We start from the raw sequence: 21,636 nt of genomic DNA, 5'->3' as shown, positions 1-21,636 counted from the left end.
ACAACAAGAGGTTATCAGTAAAGTGTGAAAGGTGAAAAGTTCAAGGGCTACAAAGGTGAAACTTGTTGACTCAGAGGGTGCTAAGAGTGTGAAATTAGCTAGCAGCGCAAGCAGTACAAGCAGTTAAGAGAAGTCTGGATAGATCCATGAATGATAAGGGTATAGAGCGCCATGGACTGGTGAAGGTCAATGAGAATAAGTAGTTTAAGTAGACCAGCATGGGATAGATGGGCCAAAGGGCCTGTTTCTGTGCTGTACTTTTCTATGACTATGACAAGTCAACCACACCTTGTTTGGGAACTCACGGAGGCAAGACCAGATGTGTTTAGCAGGTTTCCCTCTGTCAAGTACCGCAGTGAAGCTGGTTGGTCCAATTTACAGTCTGACAGTTTAATATTTATCCTGGATTAATGAGATGAGATGAATCTGCCCGATGGTTCAGACAAGATTTGTAATTAGTTTCAGACTAAATGCCTGTTCAAAGTCCAGATATGCAGCCTCTGCTCTTATTTCACACCGATAAATACAGCAGGTGTGAGAGGAAAAGGTGACGCTGAACCTGTAGTTCCCAGTGCTCCCCACCTTAACAGCTGAGACCAGAGAGAGACAAGTCAGAGATCAAAGTCTCCATTCTCATGCAGAATTCATAGAATGTGAAGGAGATTAATTTTGGTCACTATTCCTGGTAGTTCTGAGACAATATGCCAACTACACTCACCTCATTTTCTTCTCTACTGAAATGTCCCTCCTTTGTCAACATCCAACCAAGTCTTTCAACCTTTTCTTCAATCGCTTGTTTGAGTCTGTCTCTATAGAACTTTGTCAGTTGGTACAGTCGGTATTCACCGCCCTCTGCCAGGAGGTCAGAGATTGTAAACTCTGGCTCTGCAAAAATAAATGAGAACTCAAATATTACTCCACCGCTCTCACCCAACTCAACAAAAATCATGACTTGAACCTGCTCACAGACACAAAAATGGATCTATTCCCAATATCCAACACTGGCCTTAAAACCGACCCAACAATGTTCTGGATATTATGATACCAGAAGGACCACATTTAATGCAAACCTGTCCATCCCCCATCCGACCCTCTCACCTATTTCAACATTAGATGGGCAATAAAAGTTGGGACTGTCACTAATAGTCACTTCCCAGAGATGCTTTCTCCATCCTGGAGAATACATTTCCCTTGATTCACAAGCTGGAAATACTCTCCTCATCCGGACAGCTGCATTTCCTGCAATTCACATCCTGGAAATCCTCAGAGCAGGTAGTACATTTCCTGTAGTGGGGTAATAGCTGCCCATTGCACCACATGAACCTCACCCACACATTTCCCCTCTTTGACCAACCCTCCAACAAGGCCTCACCTTTACCCTCCTCCCTGCCACATTCTGTGAACACATTACCCTCTTATTTTACTGACCCACTCCGTGTTCGGGTCTTTACAATTCCGTGTTTAATGAGCTTCCGGGCTGACAGGCAGTCGCCTCACTTGTGCTGGTTCCAGGGTCCTGATCAGTGTCTCTGACGTCACTGTCTCTGGGCTGAATTTGCTCCACTTCCGCTGCAGCCATACTGCATTCTGGGACATTGCTCTCAATCTGACCCTGCTTTGGTACCTTGTTTCCTGTGTCCCGATCATCTTCCCTTGCTAATCCGCCTGGCAAAAACTTCTTCAGTACTTTCCCTACTCGTTTCGATTTCCCACCTGACATAAGTGATGAATTGCAGGTTATATGAGTATGATTTAGATCTGAGCAAAACTGATTCAGACTGCAATGGAGTCTGCAATGGACTCTGTCTGACCAGATTTGGAGTGGTACTGTGCTGGGTAATGTGAACCGTTTATCCTACCAGGTGACCATCCCAATAAACCGGTGACTGGACACATTCACTCCCTGTAAAATAACAGGATAGACCCAGTAATACTGATCACTGAATTCACAGCCCCTGAACACACGGATGACCACAGGATCTTAATGCAATGGTGTCTGGTGATACTGGGAAATATTACTGCGATTATCTTCCACAAGCGAAAATCACCCTGGGTCACAAACTGTCCAATAGACAGCATGAATTAGATGGGCAGAAGGACCCGTTTCCAGGCTGTAACATCTTTTTATTCCACCTGGAACCAGAGATTTGAGCACAATCACAATGTCTACAGGTGACAGCGACACTTGGTCATTGGTTATGCCTGGTTTTCCAGCAGAAATCCTGGGAATTTAAATTCAGGTAGAAGATCATCTCAATAGGAGAATATTTGGAAACTCGCGTTCACCATTTCTCCGCAGCCCGGACATTTATTGGGGTATTAAAACCCCGAGGCAGACCACAGATGTATGTACAATGAGCTGCCTCCTGATCCTCAGCCATTCCCAACACCGGAAATGATCTCCACTCTGCTACAGAAAACAGATTTCGGAAACACCTCTCTTCTCCTTTGCGCAGCAGCCAAGAAAAACCCCCGGGGGTCTTGATAGCTTTCTTTCCAAACCCTGAAATGCTGTGTTATCACACAATCTCTGAAATACCAGAAATGTTCCCATCATCTGGCCTTGAGTTTTATAAATGAAAGTTGGCGATGTCTTACACATCAGGGCCTGTCTGGAGGTGAAACGGACCCTGACCCTGAACATTTACATAAACCACAAGACCGCTGTCTGTGTTTCACTCACGACCACCTGTTTCAGGAGTCCCCGTTTCATTCATTCAGGTGAATCTTTACATGGTGGGTGGAGTGATTTGACCATTACCCGGTGTCAAGTCCCAGCGCTGGAACTGTTAGGTTGATCAATTACTCAAGGCCGCTTTACCAGTAGGATCAACGACACTGCTTGATGAAACTTTTCTATGCCCTGTTAACTCTGTGCAAGTTTCTTCATCTGAACTACTGCGTACAAACACGACAAAAGTTTGATTCAAAGATCCCTGTGATCATACCTGTGTCCATTCTGATGATTGCGGATTGTTGTCGTCTTGTTTCCACTTTGGTCCCGTTGCTGGAAAGCTCCACCTGCTGGTGATTACACAACAAGCAGACAGTGAGTCAGAGAGAGTAGGATTACTTTGCAAATATGACAGTATTTCCATCCCCTGTATCACAGCAGCAGTTAGATTTGGGACTAAACATTCCCCATTAATAACAACTTCTACACCATATCTGTATGTCTGTCCAGTGATACATGGCGCATCTACTGACAGAGTCACAGAGCAATAGAGCCGAAATTCAGAGCGTTCAGCCCAATGAGACAATGCCAACCACAGTGCCCACCGAGATGGTCACAATTTCTTGTGATGGGCCCATTTTCCTTCTGGCCTTTTCACTCCATCTACACATCCCAACTGCTTTTGGAATTATGTGACTGTGCCTGCCACATCCACTTCCTCTGGCTGTTTCCTGCACATAATCCCCAAAATCTGCATGAATCCGTTGCTGCTCAGGTTAGCTTTACAATCTCTTTACCACTCCCTGCCCACTTAGATCCCCTATAGCTACGATAATCTTCTCTGTGAACAGCAACTACTAGTTTTGTGCATTCTACGAACTTACCAGTCAAGTAATCCTTGTGCAATCGCATCCAAATCATTGCTATAAAATAACGAATATCAAAGCTCCCAACTTGTAGCCTCACGGCACACCACTAATTACTCGCCTCCATTGCGAAGAGAAACCTTCAACCAGCACTCTTTGCTTGCTACCTTGAAGCTAATTTTGAATACATCCAACTTGCTCTCTCCGGACAGCATGGAACATGATCATCGAGGCCGAGCTGTCATGTGACACCTTGTCAAAGGCTTTGCTGAAGTCCCATGTACAACATCCATGGGAACATAACTTTGAATTTCCACCTCTGCTTAATGTCATATTCACAGGCTCTGACAATGTAATTACTAGAAAAGTACTTGACGAGGCCAAGGTATGTAAATGTAAACTATTGGTTCTGATTTGCTAGTGAGGACTGAATAAAATGCGATGTTGGGACATTTTGCTTTTTTAAAAAAAGGTCTGTTCTTAGAAGAGGCCTGCACGACAATATATTCGAGGGTAAGTACTTCATTGCAGATTGCAATAGCCAGAGGAATCAATGGCATGTTGGGGCAGTTCATAGTAATTCCACATTTCTACAATCACTTCGGCACGACACATTTAGGGGTTCTTATAAAGGGAGGAAATTGTCAACGCATTTTGATATGATTATAACGTAACGAGGAAACAGCAGAACTGACCAAAAGCTACTTCAGATGACGCAGGACCTTCAAATGAGCGAACCCTGAGAGAATGTGAGTGACTTTAAAGAGCTGGGCTTCTGAAAGCACATTACCAGACCTGGAGTGATCGCAACTGGGTCCGACAGAGGTGTAACTGGTATTTCTAAGCACATTCCGTCGATTCCACTTATTTTGTATCTTCCTTTGTACAGATATGTAATGTTTAAAGGACCAGTGTTCGAGTGAATGAGACTCACCAAACTTTCTCCTGACTGAATCAATGGAAACTGAGTCAGATGGGTTCTCTCCAGTTGATGCTCTCAGTCCTCGGGCTGGTTCACTTGTTGCTGTTCCCTCGTCTTCAGTCGTGGTTTGCTTCCAGTTGGGTTTTTCTTCCAATAAACCTCTCAGCACAGGTCTAACTTTAACCAGAGAGATAATGAAGCACATTAACAATACAAAGGAGAGAAAAAAAATACTGCTGCACAATGTTTCAAAAGCGATTCTCACTGAAATTTAAACGCTGAAAACAAATAAAAGGATCTCAGTGAACAAATCTGTAATTGTTCCTCACACGTCACAAATCCTGATACTGGATACGAAGGACTCACCATTCAGTCATGGTAAGATGTAAGATATCTGAGCAGAATGAAGTGATTTGGTTAATCGAGTCTGCTCCATCATTCAATCATGGCTGATTTTTTTTTACCCCAACGCCATATTCCTGCCTTCATCTCATAAAGTGCTGAAACTCGGTACATCAGATTGGATCTGTGTAAAAAGACACTGTGGAAGACCCAGTATCAGAACTGGGACTGTCCAAGATGATGCGTGATATGCTGAATGCTTAATTGAACAATTTTGCCCAGATCTCATCCTTGCTCATACTTAGAATGGGGGAGGTACTACACCCAATGTTCTGAAAAGGTAGTAAAAGTGATTATCGGAGCATTAATAGTGATCTTTCAGGAAACAAAACCGAAAAGCTCTTGAATTTATAGTAAATGGACCGTCTAGTTATTCGCTGCTCAACATTAGTTCTGTATTGTTAAGCACTTGAGCCTCATTGCCTCACAGTACGCTCCCTCGGACATGGCGAAATTATTATTAATTTTTCTTGTGTTATTCATTACAATTTCCTGGATACCAGAGAGGCTCTCGGTGAAACAGTTTTGTCCACTCTGTTGACATTTAACATCTTGTCTATAACAGGAAGCACGATAATGTCCCATATTCAATCGTGATTAACATGCATAGCATGTAACGTGGTTCGGTCTCCAATGTTCTCACTAATTACTATTTTTGCCGCTGCGTGAATCAACCATTGCTCTGAGCTGGAAATTTTCACACAGACTGAAAAAAATGCGGCATCTTAGATGCGTCCTCTTTTGTAAAATCCATCTATGAATATTTAGGATGAAGATAGACAATAGAAAACAAAAACATACTTTTGATTTTAATTACTAATTAAAGGATAGGATAAAAATGCAGTACAACAAAACATATTCAGGTTTCATAAACATTTATCTGACAGTGTTTAATTCCAACTGCGCTGCAACAAAGGCTCCGTTCGTGGGAGCATTTTGGTTCCGCAGACGCGCAGTTTAGAGGGAACAGTGACGGGTCTCTCTCTCCAAGTTACCCCCACCATATAACAATGTTTTGTCCACTGCCTTGCCAGTGACAGCCTGTTGTTACAAACATGCAAATCATCAATAATCAGGCCCAGATCTCATCCGTGTTCATATTCAAGATGGGTGAGGGTTTGTCTAAATGGGAAATGCACTAAATGGCCTCTTTGTTAGGTACAACTGTATACCAGCTCATTAATATGAATCTGTTAATCATCTGCCTGCAACTCAAAGCATAGACACATGCAGATATTTTCAACGGGTTCAGTTGTTATTCAGGCCAAACATCTGAATAGGAAATAAATGTGATGTAAGTGACGTTGACCGGAATATACACTGGAATTTAGAAGGATGAGGGGATCTGATTGAAACATATAGGATTATGAAGTGATTGGACACGATAGAGGCAGGAAAAATGTTCCCAATGTTGGGGGAGTCCAGAACCAGAGGTCACAGTTTAAGAATAAGGGGTAGGCCATTTAGAACAGAGTTGACGAAAAACTTTTTCACCCAGAGTGTTGTTGATTTATGGAATGCTCTGCCTCAGAAGGCAGTGGAGGCAGATTCTCTGGATGCTTTCAAGAAAGAGTTAGATAGAGCTCTTAAAGATAGCGGAGTCAAGGGATATGGGGAGAAGGCAGGAACGGGATATTGATTGTGGATGATCAGCCATGATCACAATGAATGGCGGTGCTGGCTCGAAGGGCCAAATGACCTATTCCTGCACCTATTGTCTATTGTCTATTGACCGTGGAGTGATGGCTGGTGCCAGACCGAGTGGTCTGAGTGTTATGGAAACTCATCAGCTACTTGGATTTTCACGTATAAATCTTTCAAATTTACAGAGAATGGTCCGGTAACAAACCAAAGGAACATCCAATGAGCGGCGGTTCTAAAGGGCCCGTTAATGAGAGAGCTCAGTGAGATTGGCCAGACTGATTAAAGGAAGGCGGCAAGAACTCAAATAACCATGTGCTCCGACAGTGGAGTGCAAGAGAGCGTCACTAAACGCCAAACATAGAATTTGGACGTGGTACAGCCGCAGTAAACCCCGAACAAACACTCAGTGCCACATCATTAGGTACAGGGGTACATAAAATGCGCCCATTGACTGTAGACTTCCATACTTTTATCAACTGCCAGTAAAATTTATTACAGGAATTTTTATCCTAAATATCACTGCCAGATATACGACATCTTTGCTAAAATAATTTGAGTCATATTCTCCATTCATCCACTAACAGCGCATGAGATAAATTCAACTCTGATTCTTGTAATTCAGCGAAAACAAACGGAATCTCACAGATACTTCCTGAAAGGGAATGCACACACAGGAACTATCAATGTACTAAATCTTCTTTGAACTACGGCCATCTGATTGACATTCGTTCTGAAAAAAAAAACATCACGGCATGCGGTGACTCTCCTCAGGTCTGAGAAACAGGCAATGAAATGAAACAATCAACTCCTTATATTGTCAGTGTGGATAGACCCCACCTCCACATCCTTTGCACTTTACAGAACTGTACAGAATGTCTTGTATGGCCAAAACAGTCGGGTTCCCGATGGAACTGGTCAGAAAGTTGCTTTAGATTGTTGAAGGAAATAATCAGGATAATTTCAAACAAGAGAAATTCTGCAGATTCTGGTAATGCAAGCAAAACACAGAGAATGCTGGAGGAATTCAACAGGCCAGGCAGCATCTATGGAAAATAGTACAGACGATGTTGCGGGCCGAGAGTTTGTCCTGCTGAAGGGTCTCGGCCTGAAACTTGGATTGTACTCTTCCATAGATGTTGCCTGGCCTGCTGAGTTCCTCCTGTGTGATCAGAATAGTTTACTGCGAGAAGCTGTGGTTTCTTTACTGTTCGAGTAACTATCACTAAACATGTGGCTTGGCACAGTTCCATTTCCAGAAGATTGAAACCATCTCAAGGTGAAAGTAATGGAAAGAAACTGTTGTCATGAGAAACGCTCTGTGGGTAAGTAACAGCTGTAGGGAGAGGAGCAAAGTTAACAATTCCTGTTCACAACCTGTCCTCAGAATAGCTTCAAACATTTTCATGTTTAGTGAGATCGCCAGCATCTTGAGTTTCTGCTTGATTTCCTCTGTCTGACTGACAGGCGACAGTGAGGGCGGATTTCCATACACGTTTTAAACACCGAACCCCTGGGTCTATTACTACTGGTGTGAAAACGGCACAGACCATTTAATCACAGCCTCTTCCTGTGCGGGATGGAGCAGGAACTTATTCTCTTCTCAGATTAGCAGTCATTACTGCCAAAGGAACTCCAGAAACAAACAAAGGAGCCCAGAATAAAAAAATGCTTGCTCAGCACCTCTTAAAAACAGGTAGCTTGATCCCCGGTCCATTTTACCTGGGCGAAAAACTGTGATATCCCGTCACCCAAGCTCACAGGGCTCACAGCTGATCCTGCCACTTAACCGCCCGGCAAGTCTCAGACTGGCAGCTGTAGTCAGTAATTTCCCAACAACCAATGTCCATCCACTGGAAACTTCTGTTTCTCAGCAGAAGAATGAAAATCACGTCTCATCTGCCGAAGCCAAACACTGCCAGTTCCATATTCCCGGAGTCACTGCCAGTTCCATATCCCCGGAGTCACTTCCAGTTCCATATTCCCGGAGTCACTGCCAGTTCCATATTCCCGGAGTCACTGCCATTTCCATATTCCCGGATTATAACCCAAGCACCAAAACGCGCAAGACTCTTTGCTTCCGGTAATATGCTCCAGCGTCTTGGTCATACCCAGTTCAAAAACTAACACTCCCACACCAACCGACGAAACACTGAGAACATGATTGTTCTCTGAATGGGCCGGAGATCGTGCTGGAAAACCCGGCTGTGGGTCACCAGAGGGCGGGAATACGTCTCACATTGTCTCCTGAAGCTAAATTGAACACGTTATCATTATCTTATTGAATGAGACATTGCCCAGCATAATTAATGATCACATTTCCTGCAGGGTAACAAGAATCAAATGTTTTTTTTTATAATTATGACATTGAAAATGATGTGCGGGAAACTGTATATGGGATAGGATCTGTGGAAATTGAAATAGTGGAAGACCCAATGTCAGGATCGTGTCAGAGAAAGATGCTGCCCAATTACTGAACGTTCTGACCATGAAATATAGGAGCATAAATAGGCCATTTGGCCCATCGAGTCTGTTCTTCCATTTCATGGCTGTTCCATTTTCCCTCTGAGCCACAATCTCCCGTTCTCTTCCCATATTATTTTCGTCTTCCACTGTGAAAACTGATCCAAGATACTTTTTCAGTTTATCCTCTATTTTCTTGCTCCACATTACTATCTTCTCAAACTGCAGCGTAAATTCTATCATATTTTGATGACTAGCCCAGAACGGTTTATTTAACTTAATCTCTCTAATAACTTCCGGTTCATTGCACAACACCCAATACAGAATATTTTATCCCCGCATGGGATCAACCACAAGCTGCTCTCAAAAACCATCTTAAAGGCATCTAGAAATTCCGCCCCTTGGGATCCAGCACCAACCCGATTTTACCATGTTAAAATATCCCATGACTATCGTGACATTGCCCTTTTGACGTACTTTTTCTATCTCCGGTTGTAGTTTTCAGACTGTGTCATTACTACTGTGTGGGAGTCTGTATATAATCCCCATCAGGGTCTTTGTAACTTTGCAGTTTCTTAGCTCTACCCACAATGATTCAAAGCCTTCCTACCCTATGTCACATTTTTCTGATGATTTGATTTCATTTTTCACCAAGAGTCACGCCACCCTTTCTGACGACCTGTCTGTCCTTTCGATACAGTGTGTATCCTTGGATGTTAAACTCCCAGCTGTAATATTCTGTCAGCCATGATTCAGTGACGCCCATGTCAGTCTGTAACTTTGCTGCGTTCATCTATCATTCCATATACTGCTCGCCTTCAACTGCAATACTGTCACTATTGTCCTCTGCCTCTCCCATTTTGTTTGCTTTTACGTTGCAACTCATCCTATTGACTGCAATTTTGCCCTAACATCAGCCTTGCCTTTCTAGCAGTTTCACTGCACACTGCCTCTTTTTCTGAACCAACTACCCCATTCTCAGCATTATAACTCCAGTTCCCATCCCCCTGCAAAATTAGCCCTCCTGAGTCATTCTGGAAAACCTGCCCGCAAGGATCTTGGTTCCCCTGGGATTCTGGTGTAACACATCCCTATTGTACCCGTCATACCTTGCCCAGACGAGATACCAATTGACCATATATCTGAACCTCTGCCTCCTGCACCATTTCCTCAACCACTGCCAAATCATTCCATTCTTGTCCTCGCTGGTATGTGGCACAGCAGGCAATTCAGAGATTACCACCATGTAGATCTTGTTTCTCTACTTTCTACCTAGCTTACTATATTATTTCCCAGGAACCCCTTCATTTTTATTGTCCATGTCATTAGTGCCAATATACACCAAGACATCTGGCTGCTCACCCACCCCCTATAGAATGCCATGGACCCGATCTTAGACATCCCTGACCCTGTCACCTGGGAGGCAACATACATCCAGAATCTCGTCTCTGTTCCTCTGACTATGGAATCTTTTATACCCGCTGTAGACCTCTTCCCTTCTGTTCTCTTCCGAGCCAGAGACAATAGAGGTTGTGCTTCCAGCTGGTAGGTCGTCCCTCTCGCTCGGTGTATACTCTAAGTGGTATACATTATTGAGGGGCACGTCCATGGGGCTTGTATGCACTGGCTGCTCATTATGCTTCCTTCTGCCGACAGTCACCAAGTTACTTTCCTCCTGTAACCTAGCGGTGACTAACTCCTTGTATCTCCGAACTGAAACTTGAACCATACTGGTACTCAAGAGGAGTGTGGTTAAATTCCTCAATGACTATCGCCCAGTGGCACTTACATCCACAGTGGAAGTGTTTTGAGGGGCTGGTGTTGAAGCATATCAGCTCCTGTCTGAACAGTGACCTGGATCCACTCCAATTTGACTACTGAAACAACAGATCTGCAACATATCTTCTACGCCTACAGTGATCAACGTTAAATCTGAATAGTAATGCAATTGAGCCTGATCGCCTCACAGTACAATTCCCCTGACGAGATGAATTCAGTTTTTGTGTGCTACACATTACCATTTCCATGATGCCCGTGTGTTGCTGATAAAACAGTTCTGGTTTCTCTTTTCAGCCTCAATATCCCGTCTGTTAGAGGGAAGTGCAATACTGTGCCAAGTTCAAATGCGTTTGTTCTTCGTGATTATTATGCATAGATTCCTGGATTTTATGTTAAATTAAGATTAAATGACAAAACACATTGATGAAGGAAGAGCAATAGTTGTAGTGTATATGGGTTTCAGCAAGGCATTTGATAAGGTACCCCATGCAAGGCTTATTGAAAAAGTAAGGAGGCATGGGAGCAAATGGGACATTGCTTTGTGGATCCAGAACTGGCTTGCCCACAAAAGGCAAAGAGTGGTTGTAGACGGGTCATATTCTGCATGGAGGACATACAAAAGGTGCAGAGGAGATTTACAAGGATCTTACCTGGATTGGGGAGCATGCCTTGTGAAAAGAGATTGAGTGAACTCAGCTTTTTCTCCTTTGAGCGACGGAGGATGACAGGTGACCTGATAGAGGTGTATAAGATAATGAGAGGCATTGATCATGTGAATAGTCAGAGGCTTTTTCCAAAGGCTGAAATGGTTTCCACAAAAGGACACAGGTTTAAGGTGATGGGCAGTACATACAGAGGAGATGTCAGGCGTAGATTTTTTTTACGCAGAGTAGTGAGTGCGTGGAATGGGCTGCCAGCCATGGTGGTGGAGGGGGATATGATACGGTCTTTTAGGAGACTTTTGGATAGGTACATGGAGCTTTAAAAATAGAAGGTTATGGGTAAGCCTAGTAATTGCTAAGGTAGGTTCATGTTCGGCACAACTTTGTGGGCCGAAGGGCTTGTATTTTGCTGTAGGTTTTCTATGTTTCTATTAACCCACCCTTGTCATTACGACAATTTTTAGTTCGCAGTTGTGCCATCCAGTTGTGGGAAATGGGGGATCAATAAATAGATCCAGATCTCATTTATAGTAACACCGAGTTGGATGTGAGTGGGTTCTCTAAATCGGAAATAAACTTAATGGTAATTTTTCAAAGTGCATCTGTACACCAGCTCATTAATGCTGATCAGCAAATCACGTGGCACCAGCTCTGTCACATTTATACAAACAAGCAGAAATGGTCAAGAGGTCCAGCTGTTGCTCAAAACAAACATCAGCTTGGGGAAGAAATGTGGTCTCGGTGACTTTGACAGTGGAATGATTGTTGATTCCAGACAGTGTAGTGTGAATATCTCTGGAATTGTCACTCACAACTGTCTCGATTTACAGGCAATGTTACAAAATACAAACAAGAAACATCCAATGAGTGGCAGTGCTGTACGGGAAAACACGAGACGAGAGGAGAATGGCCAGACTAATTCAAGCTGCCGGAAAGGCGACAGTAACTATAATAATCACAGGCTGCAACAGTAGTATGCAGAAAAGTGTCACTGATCGCTGAACATTTTGAACTTGGAAGTGAACAGGCTACGGCAGCAGAAGACCATAAGACCTTAAGACATAGGATCATAATTAGGACATCTGGCCCATCGAGTTTTATTTTAAGTATCACTGCCAGATGTATGCCTGTTTTCCTTAAAAACACACACACACAGAAAAGAGCATCCATGTCCGTAATGCCACACAATTTTAAAGACAATATTGAACAGGTATAAACACTAGAAATCCTCTTATGACGAGGGGACGTATTGAAACACCACAACGTTCCCCACCCAGTACGGTCTCTGTGTGTACTTGGTCTGAGCTTCTGTTTCTGTTCCAGCGAATCCGAGTACCTGAACTTAGTGGGTGCAAACAGTAAGTGAACACACCGTGAGCGAGATTCAGTTGATAACACACATATAAACCTGGGCTTCACATCAGTCAGCACGTAATTCCACACCCTGCTCCACAGCACATTATATGACACAAAAGCTGATTCAAGCAAACGATTCTATTGGGCTGTTCGGTCCAGGCTTCCTATTGTGCCTCAGTGCCCGGTGACACAGATTACATCCAGTATCTGTCCACAACTCGATCCGCTCCAGGGAGCAACCGCTACCCCGCATCCCGGCTCCGTTCAGTTGGTGTCAACACACTAATTCATTGCAACAAGCTCAGAATGCTGGAGAAACTCAGCGGGCCAGGGCCAGGAGGCATCTACAGAAAACAGTCGACATTTTGGGCCGAGGCCTTTCGGCAGCACCGCTTTCCAGAACACCTACACTCCGTCCGCCAGAAAAAGCGGTATCTCCCAGTGGCCGGCCATTTTGATTCCACTTCCCATGCACATCCTGACATGTCCATATATGGCCTCCTCAGCTGCCGTGATGAGGAAACACTCAGACTGGAGAAGAAACACCTTATATTCCGTCTGGGTAGCCTCTAACCTGATAGCACGATTATCGATTTCTCAAACTTCAGGTAATAACGCACCCCCCACCCTTCTCCATTCCCCATCCCCCTTTCCCTCTCTGGCCTTATCTCCTTACCTGTCCATCACCTCCGGTGGGTGTTTCTCCCCACTTTTCCTTTTCCATGGCCTTCTGTCCTCTCCTATCAGATTCCCACTTCTCCAGCCCTGCATCTCTCACCAATCAATTTCCCAGCACTTTACTTCATCTCTCCCTCTTCCAGTTTCACCTATCATTTTCCGCCTCTTCCTCCACTCCCCTCCCCCTCCTTCTAGCTCTGACCTATCGTCTCTTTTTTTGTCCGATCTTGCTGAAACATCGTCTGTACTCTTTTCTATACAGTTTGGCCTACTGAGTTCCTCCAGCATTTTGTGTTTGTTGCTTGAAATTCCAGCTTCTGCAGATTTTCTCTTGGCATTAATTTATTGTATATTTGAGGGATCAATTTATTTTCAGACTATAAACTGTAGCAATAGCTGAGGGCAAAGATCCCTGTGAGCTTATAGGAAAAGCACAGCAGCAGGACGGGCGCTGTCAACTCTGGTGAAAAGTTATGATTTTGGAATAATATTTTCTTTTGAACACCGAACATTCCCTTTCGCCAGATTTAACTGTGCCCCAAACGTCTAGAGCTCCACTGATCTCAGAGTCAGCCCTTTGATAAAGCAAACTTCAATATTTGTCCACAATGGGGCCATTACAATAATGGGCAAGGCAGCAACTGTGTCGAGATTACAAACTAGAGATAACCACACCCTAACGATTACAGCAAGATAAGAATATATTTCACCTTGAAATTAGTGTTCACTTATTAGAAATAAGTAACCTGATCGATCAGATAAAATTATGATTAATGTGTCTGTTACTTTCCTCCTGTCAGTGTGTTTCCTCGCTATCACTCATACTTTACAAATAGCTGAGCTGTTTCCCTTTACTGATTGATGAAAATCCCTTTAGCATTAAATTTACTAGATGTGTTTTGTCAGCCAAAGGATGCTGATGGGAGATTTAATAAAATTTACATGCTGAATTTACTGTGACCGATCTAGTCTGTGATCTCAGCGCCTTAATCCTGCTTCTCACCTGTAACATCTCACTCACGTCCTTCAAAGACCATTACAGTGCACAGATTACAGAATTAATTGTAATAATCTGCTTCTCCTGAATATTGCGAAGGCCATTCCAATGAGACACCAGACCCAGAGAGAGAGAGAGACGGGGAGAGAGACAGAGAGAGACACAGAGAGAGAGAGAGAACATCTCAATTGCCTTCAACTGGCGGTGCCTGCTTTCAGTTCAATCTGATATATTTTGTTTTAATTTCCCCCTCCTTTTTTTTCTCTCTCTCTCTCTCTGACCATCACTCTGCCTGTTCTCCATCTCCCTCTGGTGCTCCCCTTTCTTTCTCCCTTGGCCTCCCGTCCCATGATCCTTTCCCTTCTCTAGCTCTGTATCCCTTCTGCCAATCACCTTTCCGGCTCTCAGCTTCACCCCACCCCCTCCGGTCTCCTATCATTTCGCATTTTCCCCTCTCCCTCCTACTTTCAAATCTCTTACTATCTTTCCTTTCAGTCAGTCCTGATGAAGGGTCTCGGCCCGAAACGTCGACAGTGCTTCTCCCTATAGATGCTGCCTGGCCTGCTGCGTTCCAACAGCATTTTGTATATGTCTCTCTGCCAAACCTTCTTTTGATCTCCCACCTACCCACACACTTCTGATAGAAGAGAAACAACACTGCAGGCGGTGACCCACAACAGGTCTCACCAACCGACAATTTAATGGAACCATCACATCTTTACACCCCTCCCTGCTCCCACCCCTCCCCCGCTGTAAACTGCAGTGTGAGTAGTTCTCATAATTTTGCCCTCTCCCAGCAGCTACCTACCGAAATGTCGTAAAGGGCAGACAGATAGTGTCGATCCTGCCTGCGATGGAATAAGCAAAGCGAATCCTGAGTTCCCTCGGTCAGGGATCAGTAAATCCCCGAGTGTGGACGGATCGGCCTCCTGCCGTTGCAAGCAGTAGCCCGGGGACAGTTCCGAGATGCGGGAAGCTCGCACCTCCCGAGCCTTTGCTGATGATTCGGAGCTGGGTTGAAAGTGCGGCGATTCCGATAACACCTCCAAATACACTGGTTCCCCCCGGGACGTGCACAGGAAGTCGATGCATTCAATTAGATGAAGGGAATTATTAATTCTTTCAAAAGCGATGCGCTACAGTTCAATTGTTGAACAACCCAATAAGTTCTCAGTTTCATTTAAGTGGCTAATTGCCTTTATGATGTTTATATATCAATATATACAGCTCCTTACCTTGTACCACAGCTTCAGGTTCTGTTACCACCCTGTCCCATTAAGGCTGTGTTACGGGTTCTGTAAGTAATGAGCACACCCTGGTTAATGTTCAGTCAGCTCCTGGTGATAATCATTAACTAAACCCACAGCCTGATCAGTGGTTCACTCCGCGTCCTGTTCCTTAGTACAGGGTACGTTCTTTCTCCAACAAACATCACCATGGAGATGAAATGTGATCTCAGTGATTTTGAGAGTGGAATGTTTGTCGGTGCCAGACGGTGCAGTTTGAAATCGCAGGAACTGCTGAACTCCTGGGATTGTCCCGTTCAACAGTCTCAGTTTTGTGGAGAATGGCGCGGAAGATGATCAGTGAGTGGCAGTTCTGAGAGCGAAAATGCCTTTTTAATGAGAGAGATCGAATGGGAAAAGTGAGATTGGTTCAATCTGCCGGGAAGGCGACAGTAACTCAAATAACCACGCTGCAAATGCATTGTGCAGAGAGGCGTCATTGGACGTGCAACATGTCGAACATTGAAATGAATGGGCTACAGATGTAGAAAACCACGGACATACAATCAGTATTAGGTACAGGACGTGCACAGTACAGTGCCTATTGATACGTGTTTTTGTCAGCCAGAAGTTGCTGATGGGAGATTTAATTACATTGGCATCCCGCATTGACTGTGACCAACGCAGATCTGACTGTGATCTCGGCTCATCAATCCTACCTCTCACTTGTAACATCTCACTCATTTGTGAATCAAGGGCTACCACACTGCAGGATTACAACACTAACTGAAAGACTCTCCTTCTGCTAAATATTGAGGACAGTCATTCCCATGACACACTAGACCCACAGAGAGAGAGAAAATATCTCAACTGTCTTCAACTAGCAGTGCCTGGTTTCAGATCCTCACACAAGAGGAACTATTTTGTCCACGTCCCTGTCAAACTCCACGGCATACTTTATGTCTCATCGAATTTCCCACTCATTTTACCATATTTCCGCAGAAACAATCATGTACATTGTTATTTAAAAAAAAACTGTGATGTATACAAGCAGGTCTCCCCTGTTTTATGTAACACAAGTCAAGATGACAACAGATTCCTCATAGAAAAACTCACGGGGGCAGATACCTGTCTGGTAAACCCTCTTTTCATTTCCCACCTACCCACTCACATCTGACGGAAGGGAAACAACACTGCAGACGGTGATCCACAACAGGTCCCACCAACCGACTATATAATGGAACAATCAACTCCTTACACCAACTTCCCCCACGACCAACCCCCGCCCTGGCTGTAAACTCCAATGTGGGTGGTTCCATACTTTTGACCACCAACCAAAATGCCGTCTTGGATGGACAGATAGTGTCGATCCTGCCAGTGAGGGAATAAACAAAGCGAATCCTCAGTTCCCTCGGTCGGGGATCGGTAAAGCCCCGAGTGGGGACGGATCGGCCTCCTGCTGCTGCAAGCAGTAGCCCGGGGACAGTTCCGAGATGCGGGAAGCTCGCACCTCCCGAGCCTTTGCTGATGATTCGGAGCTGGGTTGAACGAGCGGCGATTCCAATAACACTATCAGCTGCCCCGGTTCCCCGCGGGACATGCACAGGAAGTCGATGCATTCAATTAGATGAAGGGAATTGTTAATTCACTTAAAAGCGATTCGCTACAGTTCTAATGTCGATCAACACAATACTTTATCAATCTCATTTCATTGTTCATTTAAGTGTCTGACTGCCTTTGTGATGTTTATATTTCAATATATAGAGCTTCTTACCTTGTACCGCGGCTCCAGGTTCTGTTACCACCCTGTCCCAGTGAGGATGTGTTACGGGTTCTGTAAGGAATGAACACACCCTGGTTAATGTTCAGTCAGTTCTTGGTGATAATCATTAACTAAATCCACAGCGTTACCAGCAGGTCTCTCCCTCTATCCTGTTCCTTAGTACAGGGTACGTTCTGTCTCCAACAAACATCACCATGGAGATGAAATGTCTCAGTGATTTTGAGAGTGGAATGTTTGTTGGTGCCAGATGGTGCAGTTTTATAGACAATAGACAATAGGTTCAGGAGTAAGCCATTCGACCCTTCGAGCCAGCACCACCATTCACTGTGATCATGGCTGATCATCCGCAATCAGTACCTTGTTCCTGCCTTCTCCCCATATCCCTTGACTCCGCTGTCTTTAAAAGCTCTATCTAACTCTTTCTTGAAAGCATCCAGAGAATTGGCCTCCACTATTTTCTGAGGCAGAGCATTCCATAGATCCACAACTCTCTGGGTGAAAAAGTTTTTCCTCAACTCTGTTCTAAATGGCCTACCCCTTATTCTTAAACTGTGGCCTCTGGTTCTGGACTCCCTCAACATCGGGAACATGTTTCCTGCCTCTAGTGTGTTCAATCCCTTAATAATCTTATATGTTTCGATCAGATCCCCTCTCATCCTTCTAAATTCCAGTGTTCCAGTGAAAACACTGTCATTCAAGCGTGAAGAAAGTTTAACTCTTTGTGGTACAGGGAAGAGTGATAGAACCAATGACGCGATGTAAAATCCATTAGCTGGGGTCTCAAAGGTCGACTGTTCTTTTCTCCATAGATGCTGCCTGGCCTGCAGAGTTCCTCCAGCATTTTGTGTGTGTTACACAAATTTCAAGCATTTACTGAATTTCTCTTGTTTGAGAGAGATCGGTGACGGGTCACTGCCCCGTGGGATGTTTCACATGTCACTACCGGGGTAAAAGATGCTTTCTGCTCGCACTCAGTAGAAACCACCCAGGAGAGTATTTCTGGTTGACGGCAAAGATGTCATTTCTCTTAATCCATTCCGACAGTAACTTGACTCGTTAACATGAACATGTCAGGACTCCCTTCTCCCACTAAATTCACTCCCGATCCTGACCAAAGCCAAGCCTCGCTGTAAACGCTGAATCGTTGTGCAGAATCATAGACAACACTTACCTCTGATGTTTAACCGGACGGCATTCAGTGTGGTCCCGGGAAATCACAGTCTGACTACCCGGGTGACCGACACTGGTTCTGCACCGGTGTGCTCACCCAGTACGGAGAGTTGCGTCTGAGCTGCTGCTCCCGAGGCCACTCGGCTGTGATGTGTCCGTCGCTCATTACAGATGGACAGGGCTGGGTGAGCCGGAGTAGAGCGGGACTGCCGCAGTCCGGGTCACACTAACTCTCACCGGCTCAGGACGGGACTGACAACGGGAGGAGGTGGGAGTGGGGTCAATGTAGCAACCCTAAAGAGGAAAACAAACAGGCTGCGTTAACCTTTCTGTCTGGGTTTCCGTGTGGATCTCTCCTTTTTCTTTCTTTGCAACCAATTAGGCCTCATAACCATCTTATAACATGCAAAGCTCTGTACTGAATACTTTAATTTATGAAGGTCAATGTGCCAAAGATTTCTTTACTACCTTATCTAGGTGTGCTGCCACTGTCAATGAATTGTGGACCCGTATTCCGGGATGCCTTTGTCCTACCGCACCCCTCAGTGCTGAACCCTTCACTGTGTAACACCTACTCTGGTTGATCCTACCGAAGTGCACAGCTTGCACGCCTGCATTAAACTCCATCTGTCGTTATCGGACATTTTTACACCTGATGCAGATCCCGCTGCAAGCTCCAATAGTCTTCATCGCTGTCAAATACACCCCGAACCTTGGTGTCATCCGCCAATTTGCTGATCCGGATAATCTAATTATCATCGAGATTATTGATATAGATTACAAACAACAACGGATATCAGCACCGATCCCTCTGGAAATCCACAAGTCACGGGTCAGAGAGGCAACCATCTGCTACCACTATCTGCCTTCCTCCTCTATGCTAATGTCTACTCCCATTTACTAACTCAACTTGAATGCCAAGAGCATGAAATTTATTGGTCAACACCCTATGCGGGACCTTGCCAAATGCCTCGCTGAAGTCCATGTAGACAATATCTAGAGCCTTGCCTTCATCAACTTTCCTGGTAACATTCCTTGTAACCTCTTCGAAAAACCCAATAGATTGTCTAGAACATATAAAGTCATGTTGGATATCCGTAATCAGTCCTGTTTATTTAAATACACCTGTATCCGGTCCTTCCAATGTCTTCACACGACTGATGTCAAGTGCACCGGCCTATAATTTCCTGGTTTAATTTTGGAGCCTATTTTAAACAGTTGATCAAAATTAGCTATCCTCCGATCCTCTGGTAGCTCTCCTGTCTTTGAGCATAATTTAAACATAACGGTTACATCTTTGCAATTTCTGCATCCACCTACATCGGGGTCCAAGGACTGAACTTCTCAGTCACTGGGGATTTATACACTCGAAGTTGCCCAACTTGCCCAAAACACTTACTCATCCGTAATTTGTATAACATCCGTGGCCTCACTTCTCCTTTGCCTCACTTATATAGATTCTTTTCCTGAGTGAACACAGAAGCAAAAATCCACTTAAGAACTCCTCTATCTGTTTTGGCTCCATGTGTACATTGGCATTCTGATAATCCAGACAATAAATTGTGTCCCCTGAAATCCTTTTGCTTTTAAAACATCTGTATGATCCCTCACCTTGTCTGTTAGGACAACCTTATGCCACCCTATAGCCTTCCTGGTTTCGTTCCTCAATGTTATCTTGCATTTTCTCGATTCCATAAGTACCTCAATTTTTTCCTACCTGCCTACACCTGTTATGCATCTATTTTTTGTACTAAACACAAAGTATACTACAGATGCTGTGGTCAAATCAAGACGTACAAAAAAGCTGGATGAACTCAGCAGGTCGGGAAGCATCCGTTGAAAGCAGCAGTCAACATTTTGGGTCGAGACCCTTCGTCAGGACTAAAGAAGGAGGGGGCAGGGGCCCTATAAAGAAGGTGGGGGAGGGTGGAAAACCAATCAGAGGAAAGATTAAAGGGTGGGGGATGGAAAGCAGGGAGGGGATAGGCAGGAGAGGTGAAGAAGGGATCTAAGGGGAACGCACTATGGGTAGTAGAAGAAGGCAGAGTCATGAGAGGTGATAGGCAGCTAGAAGAGGAGACAGAGTGAAGGTGGGATGGGGGAAGGGAGAGGGAGGGAATTACTGGAAGTTGGAGATTTTGATGTTCAAGAATATTTTTCCTCTTTGTAGACACAGCTCCACAAAGTGTCTACCCCCGCCCCCCATTTCCTAACTTTTATGGTTCGTTTCTCCCCAGAGCAGTGAAAGTATGATGTGCAAGAATGTTGTTGGACTGTTATCAGACTGGAACAATGTGAAACTTACTGCTCTGGGAGAGAGAACAGTTAATTTACTGAATTAAAAATATATAGTTCAGTACAATGTAGGAAGACATTTGGCAGAGTCCCACCTGGGAGATTAGTCAAGAAGGTTTGGCATTCAGAATGAGGTGGTAAATTGGTTTGGACATTGGTTTTGCGGGAGAAGCCAGTAAGTGGTGGAAGATGGTTTGACTCTCTGACTGGAGACCAGTGACTCGTGGGGTGCAGTGGGGGTCGGTGCTAGGTTCATTGTTGCTTATCATCTCGGTCAACGTTCTGGATGATTTAATTACTGCAATAGTTGTTTTTTGTTCAACAGTAGGTTATTTGCCGTGGTCCGTACTTATTAACTTAGTTTACAGTAACTCTGTAGTCAGAGCTTCTCTTGTGCACAGACCAGCCAGAAATTGGCCACTCAGCCCATCGAGCCTGCTGCCCCACACAGTGAAATCATGGTGTTCGCTCTGCAATGCCGCTTGTCGCATTCTGTAACTGGTCCCCACCCCACCCCCACTGTTTGTTATGTACCGAGACCTTGAACAGAATCAAAGTCTTTTCTTTTAAAGGACGTTGAGGAAATCAGCTCAAAACACCAACAATAAACACAGTCACGAGAAAAACGACAGGCATTCATCTGAAGTCACAAGTTTTGGAAACAGAAGCTGTGTTGACTAAACATCTTTTGGCACACTTGCTTTGGAATCTTAACCCCTGAT

General features: G+C 44.5%; 1 protein-coding gene across 1 annotated transcript in view; it reads right to left on the bottom strand.

The window, feature by feature from the left end:
• LOC140720898 (NACHT, LRR and PYD domains-containing protein 3-like) overlaps positions 1–18,913 on the bottom strand; it is a 39,653-nt gene extending 20,740 nt beyond the window's left edge. Inside the window, exons 1-6 of the mRNA XM_073035744.1 lie at positions 18,621–18,913; positions 17,441–17,500; positions 15,676–15,735; positions 4,475–4,639; positions 2,949–3,024; positions 719–885 (exon numbers count right to left, since the gene is read on the bottom strand). Of these exons, the coding sequence (XP_072891845.1) occupies positions 719–885; positions 2,949–2,958 (177 nt within the window). The 5' untranslated portion in view covers positions 2,959–3,024; positions 4,475–4,639; positions 15,676–15,735; positions 17,441–17,500; positions 18,621–18,913. The remainder of the gene's footprint in view (positions 1–718; positions 886–2,948; positions 3,025–4,474; positions 4,640–15,675; positions 15,736–17,440; positions 17,501–18,620) is intronic.
• Between the last annotated feature and the right edge of the window lie 2,723 nt (positions 18,914–21,636).

This window comes from Hemitrygon akajei, unplaced genomic scaffold, assembly GCF_048418815.1.
Source record: "Hemitrygon akajei unplaced genomic scaffold, sHemAka1.3 Scf000048, whole genome shotgun sequence".
Classification (NCBI taxonomy): Eukaryota; Metazoa; Chordata; class Chondrichthyes; order Myliobatiformes; family Dasyatidae; genus Hemitrygon; species Hemitrygon akajei.
The sequence above is the reverse complement of the archived record's forward strand: the minus strand, read 5'-3'. Positions and strand labels throughout refer to the sequence as shown.